Source organism: Helianthus annuus, chromosome 15, assembly GCF_002127325.2.
Source record: "Helianthus annuus cultivar XRQ/B chromosome 15, HanXRQr2.0-SUNRISE, whole genome shotgun sequence".
NCBI classification, from domain to species: domain Eukaryota; kingdom Viridiplantae; phylum Streptophyta; class Magnoliopsida; order Asterales; family Asteraceae; genus Helianthus; species Helianthus annuus.
Window position 1 is genome coordinate 30,339,423 of NC_035447.2, and position 8,300 is coordinate 30,347,722.

The 8,300-nt window shown below is 40.4% G+C and overlaps 1 protein-coding gene across 1 annotated transcript; it reads left to right on the forward strand.

Moving 5' to 3' along the window:
* Window positions 1-4,890: 4,890 nt before the first annotated feature.
* Window positions 4,891-7,591, forward strand: LOC110913531. The gene is made up of 3 exons (XM_035984286.1): window positions 4,891-5,117; window positions 5,374-6,608; window positions 6,717-7,591. The coding sequence occupies exons 1-3, from the start codon at window positions 4,891-4,893 to the stop codon at window positions 7,589-7,591; spliced, it is 2,337 nt and encodes a 778-aa protein (XP_035840179.1).
* Window positions 7,592-8,300: the final 709 nt, after the last annotated feature.

The window sequence follows — 8,300 nt, forward strand, 5'->3', positions numbered from 1 at the left end:
AAGTTCTACTTAAACGAAGACAAATCAGCTTTGGCCAGAAGTGTAATCATTTAAGCATGTGTGCAAAGTGGTTGTAACAAATCAGCTTTGGCCAGAAATTGAAACAATCACTTTAGTTATGCACTCGTTAAGTATGCCATCTATGAAGGAATTAAATCAGCTTTGGCCAGATATTAAGACATTCATGTTTATGATGCACACTTAACATAGCTTTCGTAATACTTGAACGATAAATAGATGCATCAAATCAGCTTTGGCCAGAAGTGATACATCAAAAGCTCATTCAAGTTAAGCCATTTTGGTTTTGTAAAACATTACTTGATCCTTATTAATTTGCTAAGTAATTACAAAAACCAATTATTTAGTAGCAAACCACATGGGGGTGTAGGGGGACAGCATGCCCCCGCACGGGGTTCGGGACGGAGCCCCGAGCTAAATCTTAGTTCACATTAAACAGCCTAAAATAATGAGGTTTCAAGTGAGATCTCGAGTCAGGTCTTGACTGAGTTATGAGATCTCGAGTCAGTTATGGGGTCTCGAGTGAGATCTCGAGTCAAGTCTCGACTCAACTTGTAAAAATTATGAGGTCTCGACTCATTAAGGTCTCGAGTCGTAACCTCAGTCTCGAGTCGTAATCATGGTCTCGACTACTGTGTTTTATGAGATCTCGAGTGCTTGATGAGATCTCGAGTCGCAACCATGGTCTCGAGTTGTGACCTTATGGTCTCGAGTTGTAGCTTTATGGTCTCGAGTCGCAACCTTATGGTCTCGAGTTGTGACCTTATGGTCTCGAGTCGAGACCTTTGTCTCGAGTTGTAAAGATTGAAGCCCTTAGTCGAAACCTCAGTGGTCTCGAGTCGAGACCTTATGATCTCAAGTCGAAATCGTTGTATCGAGTTATAAACATTTGAGAACACTTATGCTTTCGAGTAGAGTCCTTATGGTCTCGAGTAGAGACCTTTTGGTCTTGAGTCGTTATACAAATGATCTCGAAACTCCTGTTAACAGTTGTTAGGGTGATAAGTTTGAAATTAGAATTTTAAGGGATCTGGTATATTTTATTTCCTGTTTTAAAAGATATTTTATATTTATCCAATAATTTCGAAAATTATATCTAATAACATTAACATATTTTTCAAAATCTTAAGGGATAAAAATTAATCAAATACAGGAAAAACACCATCTAATCCTTAATTCATTCCAAAATAAGGGAATTTATTCGAATTTCACTAAGAACATGAAGAACCCTAATAAATAAAATAATAATTCTGGAACCCGAAACCTGAAATTTAAGGCTTTGTTTTATACAAATTTCGGACAGTTAAGATTTACCATTATGATTCCGAGTCATTAAAAAAACATTCTTTTCCCCGAAACTGAGGACTCGAGTTATGTGACTCGAAACCGGCTATGAATTTAATTAGGCTTTTAAAATTCCGTTTTCCAGATTTCAATCCCAGAATTAATGGATACGAAAACAGAACTGACTAATCAACATATGCTCTGATACCACATGTTGGTCATTTCTGTTTAGACATAATGGAAAACATATAAACATACCTTTGATTGCATCAGTACAGGCCAGCAGAGAATCCAGATGGAGATGCAGCAACAGTGTTTGACATGATTGTCAGATTGATCTGGTTCCTCCTTAGGGTGCAATCTATTGATGGTGATGAAGAAAACCGAATATGGGAGTTCGGTTATGGAGAGGAGGTCGAATATGATGTTATGAGTAATTAGGTTATATGTCTAACCCTAGAACCTCTACATAAGTCTCCTTATATATGCACCTAGAAGGAAACCCTAATTAGTTAATAAGGGTAATTAGGCCCATCAACAATTACCAACTAATTATTTAATATGATTGTTATATATTTTGATCCATATAATGTAAATGATTACAATGGCTACTAGATTAAATATAAAATAAATATATTTAATCTTACAAAAGAAAGAAAGTGGGTGTTGATTAATCAACAAAATTCGTAATTCAATAAGCCAGTGGGTGTTGAGATTATGAGCCACAGGTACAACATCCTATTTTGGCTTATGATTGAAGTTTCTAGGATTTTGAAATTTGGGGGGTTTTTGATTTGTGGGTTTTGAAATTAGGGAGAGGGTGTGGGGTGTGTGGTGTGGGGTGTGGGGTGCGGGTTGTGTTGTGCTGGTTGGGTGGTGGTGGTGAACCAGTGGTGGCTGGTTGTGAGGGGTGGGTGGATGGTGGTGGCAGGTGGGAATGGTGGTTGAGAGGGAGAGGAAGAGGGGAGAAAAGAGTGTTTTAGTTTTTGTTATATACTAGGTGTTGCCCCGCCCGCGTTGCGGGGCGATAGCCGAATAATTTTCAACCAACTAAAAAAACAGTACCATAGTTTTGCTAGAAAGAAAAAGTAAAAAGAGTGTTAGGCAGCTCCTTCACACGATTTTTAGCTGGGGGCAAAGTCATATTTTTATTTTTACTTGTGGGAAAAATTAAATTTTTTCCCAAGGATAAAATCCTAATTTTTAGCTTGGGGAAAACAATAATTTTATTTTGCATTAGGGGCAAAAAAAACGTAATTTTGAATTGAGTGTGTGATACGTGGTTGAAAACCGGTGATCGTTTATGCTTAAGTTGATGTTTTTACGTAGCTTTTAATCTTGAATAGCCTACTTTTAATGGGATTTGTATTTTACAGGTCTAAAAGAGTTTAAGGAGCTAAACGGAGCACCGGGACGCGAAACGGATCAACCGGGGATGTGAAATGAAGAAAACCGGGTTAATCACTAAGATTGGATGTATTTTGGGGAATGTTGATGGATTTAAAATGAATATATTAGAAGATGGCATGATAGAGGGCTGAATTACGAGAACGTGGGCGAAAACGGTGAGTAAAACGGAGCTATAACGAAGAAGTTATGAAGAAAACAGTTTTGGACCAAACCGACAAAACCAGGCAGCGTCGGGGACGCCCAAAAGGGCCGTCGGCGACGCCCTCTGGATTGTTCCGTCGGCCAGAAACCTCCGTAAACAGCTAATTAAGCCGTCGGGCGAAACTGAGACTTCCAAGGGCCGTCGGGGACGCCCTAAATGGCCGTCGGCGACGCCACCTGCATTCTCATATCGCGAAAAACTTGATTTTTGAGTTGGGGACGAGTTATAACATCAATTTTGACCAAGAAACGGGGGTTACACTCTATTTTTAAGTTAGAAACACATCTTGGAGCCATTACTCATCATCTATCACCTACCATTCAATCATCAACATCTCCTACCCGAATCAAGAATCATCCATCATCATTCAAGGCAATCTTGATTCCTAACCCTAGTTCACCCAATCATTCACCATTCCACCATCACCATCCATCACCAACCTTCATCATTCATCAATCATCCAATCAAGCTTCAAGATGACTCCATCCGCATTCCAAACATCCGGTGATCAAGCTTCGTCAACCATGAGCGGCTAATCATCTCGGTTTCACCCCGGTGTAGGTAGTTGTTGATTCTAAGGTTTCGAATTGTTCTTGTTTTAACTTAGTGACAATTTGTATTTGATTTTTGAAACTCTTGATAAATAGTGTTACATTTGTTGCGAATTCGTGAATTGTCGAGCGATGTTAAAAGCTATGACTTCGCGAAACGGTGATATGTAATTGTGCATTATCATTGTTAGGATTTACTTGTGTTGATTACAAAGTGTCTTTTTGTCCGTTCTTCGGGGCGTTGATAGTTAGTAGCACCTAAGTCACGGTACACTAAATCCGTTAATCGAATGCATTTGAGTTGAAACTAAAACTTGTAGAAATCCTAGATTAATAATTACCGAAACCGGGTGTGATTCCTTTTATTTATTATTGTTCTAGTAATCATTTTCTTGCAATCATTAATTAGTATTTGTCAATCATTCTCATCAATCCATTTAGTTAAAAAAAAATCATATCTTTCTATTAAACGAAAACCCAAAAATACTTTAGCAAGCTTCATAAATTGTGATAATTGTTTATAATTCATTCGAATCCATACACAAACCACATACTCTTCGTGGATCGACCCCTTACTACCACTAACACATTGTTAAGGGTAATTTGGGCTTATAAATATTATCTTTGACCGGAGCGCGACACTCCGATCAAATTTTGGCGCCGTTGCCGGGGAGTGCGTGCGCTTTGTGTTTGGATATTGTTTGAATTTTTTGTAATTAACTGTTTAATTTGTTTAGCTTTCTTTTTGTACTTGTCTTTTTTTTTGTTACGCGGGGTGTGTTACTTGTGCAGGTTACAGGTAGTGCATGCATACGCGAAACTCCAGGAGGACTTCACCTTTAGTCTACGAACCGGAAATCGAAAGAGTAGCAAGAAGAAACCGAACAAGCCGGTTAGAAGCAACCCTTGCTTCTAATCAAACCAACCAAACACCACAACTCACACCAACCATTGAAACCAATTCAATGGCAAACCAAAACTCCAACCAAAACCAGAACCAATATCAATACCGAAGTAACTTCAATCCCGCTCAAAACGCCCAACCTATACCTCAAGAGCAACCGGGTGGTAACGTCAACTCTAGACCACCCACACCACCTTTCAGAAACCAAAATCCCAATAACAACCAACGAACACCCCAACAACAAAACCTTCATCGACAAGCTTCTTTACCCATCAACCTTGATGATGGGTATGTCAATTCCGATCGTAGAGGTAATCGTGATCGTGGCAATCCCGCGGATGAAGACCCATTTTTCAATATTGATGACTTGAGGAATGCAATCCCCGATGACGAACCTTATAGTGTTCCCGGTTATCAATCGCCGGAACATGTAAGCATTCATACAGAAAACTCGGATGATGGGGGTTACTATGATGATCGAGTGGACGATGATGAAGATTGGGGATACATAAATCGGGGTAATGGCCATAATGCAAGAAGATATGAAGATGAAGAATTTGGCTATCAAAATGCCAACTACGTTGGGGATGACGATTATGGTTATGGGGAAGGAAGAAATGATGGTTACGAGAACAACCGTCAACCACGAAATGATTATCAACGAAACCGGAATGGTGGGGGTCGCAACAATAACAACAATGCTCACCATAACCGGATCCCTCATTTTGTGGGGGTGGCAATCAAAGAGGTAACCAAGGTAGGAATCAAGGAAGGGATGAGAGAAGGGATGATAGAAGGAATGAAAGAAGAGATGATAGAAGGGATAACCGAAGAGTGGGTGATCAAGAAGTTAACGGTCCCTATCGTCGTCAACAGCCTCCATGGGGAGTGAATGATCATTTTAGGCCGGTGGTCACCGAAAATGATTCACCAATCGTTTGTGAGAGGAGGATGTTTGATTGTAAACCACATTACATCAACATACTTCCTCATTTTAATGGAAGGTCTAACGACGAACCGTACACACATTTGGCGGAGTTTTCTTCCATTTGCAACACTATTGGGGGGCATAACTTCGCACTAGAGGAGGTCAAACTTCGCTTGTTCCAATTTTCATTGAAAGACAAAGCGAAGCAATGGTTCCTTACACTTCCGGCCAATAGCATTCGCACATGGGGAGAAATGCAACAAGCTTTTCTGGATGAGTATTATTCAATGGCAAAGACCGACGATGCTCGTGATGAAATTAGGTCTTTTTGCCAATTTTCGGGCGAACCGTTGCATGAAGCCTTCACAAGATTTAGGGAGTTGATGCGAAAGTGCCCACATCATCAAATAGAAAAGTGGGAATTGGTCAAATGCTTTGTACGGGGTTTGGACGACAACACATGGAACCGACTTGAATCAACGAGCAATGGGACCCTTCTAAGCAACCATGAAGATGATGATTGGGAGTTTTTGGAGCGGATGAGCAAACGGTCGAAGGAAAAGGAATCGGCCGACCGAGCCAAAAAGCACCCTACCTCAAGGTCATGGCCCGATCGTGATGCAAGTTCTAAGGATCGGATTGATATGTTGGAGCGGGAATTGGCCCGCATGAAGAAGAAGGAAGTGGGTGCGGTACACTATAGCGTATGTGAAGAATGTGGTGACATCGGTCACCGGACCGAGAATTGTCAAGCCACCGTGGAGGTGAATCAAGTGTATGGGGACCGAAGGCAATATGATATGAACTCTAACACTTACCACCCCGGGTTGAGGAACCATCCTAACTTTAGGTATGGTAATGCCTCTAACCAAATGAATCCGAATTTCCAATCTGGAAGTCAAGGCGGGTATTCGCACCAAACTCGCCAAAGAGGTTACAACCAAGATGGTCACGGGTTGACGAATAATCAAGGAGGTGGTGGTGATTTGAATGCAAAGATGGATGCAATGCTTTCGATGATGCAAGAGTCCAAGAAAGAGAATGAAATTCGGGACAAATCGCATGAAGCATTAGCAAAACAAGTGGGCCAACTTGCGGAGGAAATGGCACAAATGAGGGGGAGCATGGGAAAGCTCCCAAGTGACACCACGGTGAACCCTAAGCATCAAAGTTCAAGCACGGGCAATGTGAGGAATGTGCATATTAGCGCGGTAAGTCTTCTTTCAAATGATGAGGTTTGTAGTAGTGTTGAAAGCATTCCACCACAATGCGTTGATGGTGTAGTGGGAAATACAAGAGATGAGTTGGAAAGTAAAAATGAACAAGAAACGATTTCACAAATTAAAATTGAAAAAATGAATAAAAATTCTTTTTGTGAAAATTGTTTAAATCAAATTAAACCGATTAATGCATCAAAAGTTGAGGAACGGTACCCACCGAAGGATGAGAGGTGGGAAAATTTTAAACAAGCAAAAATTAATTTACCGTTACTTGATAACATTAAAAAGGTTCCGGCTCATGTGGAATGCTTAAAGGAGTTAAGCATCGAAAAACGGCACAACAAATTACCCGAACCGGTTGATTTGATATCACATGTTAGTGCCGTTCTATCGAGTGCCATTCCTCAAAAAGCTCAAGATCCGGGAGATCCACTTATTCCAATTCAAATTGGAACCTTCAAAATTGAGAGGGCGCTCCTCGATCTTGGAGCTTGTGTGAGCATTTTACCTGGGAGTTTGTATGACCAATACGATTTTGGTCCATTAAAAAATTTTGATATTCCCGTGGTATTGGCCGATCAGACTCCCACGCATCCAAGGGGGATGGTGGAGGATGTGATTGTTAAGGTGGATGATTGCTACTACCCAGTTGACTTTTTGGTAGTAGACTATGTTGGGTGTGTTGAGGATACCCAACCGGTAGTTATCTTGGGTAGACCGTTCTTGGCAACTGCTAATGCCATAATAAATTGTGCAACGGGAACGGTAAGCATGAAGTTTGGGGACCGGGAATTAAATTTAAATGTTTTTCCAAATTTCACTAACCCGCTCGGTGAGGATAAGTGTCTTAAAAAGGACATGAATCCAAACAAAAAGGTGTGTGCTATGGTTGGTAGGTTTGGAGAAACAAAGAAGAAGACGGTCAAGAAAAAGAAGGCGAAGAAGTCACCTCTAGAAAAGAAGAAGGAAGAGGAGGTGAGGAAGTTTGGACCGTTTGGCAACAAATGGTATGAATCACCGGTGGATGATTTCGAGGAGTTCGTAGGCGGCAAGCACGCCATTCGACCACCATGAGGTGGTAAGTCAGTTGTTGTTGTATATTTTCTTTCGCAATTAGTTTTAGTTTTTCTTTGTACTTTTGTTGTTGTATGACGTTGTTATTTCATTTTAGTAGTTAAATGAACGTTGTGGGTGTGTTCCCTATATAACCCTCACGAGACCTACTCGTCCTCCCAAGCTATTGGGGGGTTTAAAAGGGCTTGTTGCATACGCTAAATGCAACCGTGATTCCTACGAAAGTGAGTTAGGATTTGTTATTGTTGTACATTATTTTTCCACAAAAATCAAGGTAATTTAACGCATGATTTGGTAACACTTTCATAAAAATGGTAGAACTAAGTACCTAACAAATTTCAATGGTTGTGAGAAGCATGCTTCTACACAAGGGTTAAAATTTGTAGGTATATCATGTTCGAGGGATGACCTTTTTTGTGAAGAGAAGAAGAAGACAGGAGCATCTAGCGAAAAAAAAAATCAGGTGCATGCGTTTCCTTTTTACCTTGATTTTTTAGATTAGTAATAAGTGGATTGTAATTGTATATTATTTTTCGGGGTGGAATTTTTGGGAAGTTAGCCGTGTCACATCCCTTGTGCATTTTAAAACTCTGGTTCTTACACATTGAGGACAATGTTTACCTCAAGTGTGGGGATGGGGGAGTAGTAAAAGTTTTCGATTTTGACCCGTTCATTTAAACACTACACATTGAGGACAAAGTTTACCTCA

What these genes read in the sequence shown, in the direction of transcription:
- LOC110913531 (XM_035984286.1), top strand. Translation starts at nt 4,891, where the DNA reads ATGGCCATAATGCAAGAAGATATGAAGATGAAGAATTTGGCTATCAAA. An exon ending in TGGGGGTGGCAATCAAAGAG is followed by an intron (nt 5,118 to 5,373) that starts GTAACCAAGGTA and finishes TTTTAATGGAAG; the next exon opens with GTCTAACGACGAACCGTACA. An exon ending in TACAAGAGATGAGTTGGAAA is followed by an intron (nt 6,609 to 6,716) that starts GTAAAAATGAAC and finishes ATGCATCAAAAG; the next exon opens with TTGAGGAACGGTACCCACCG.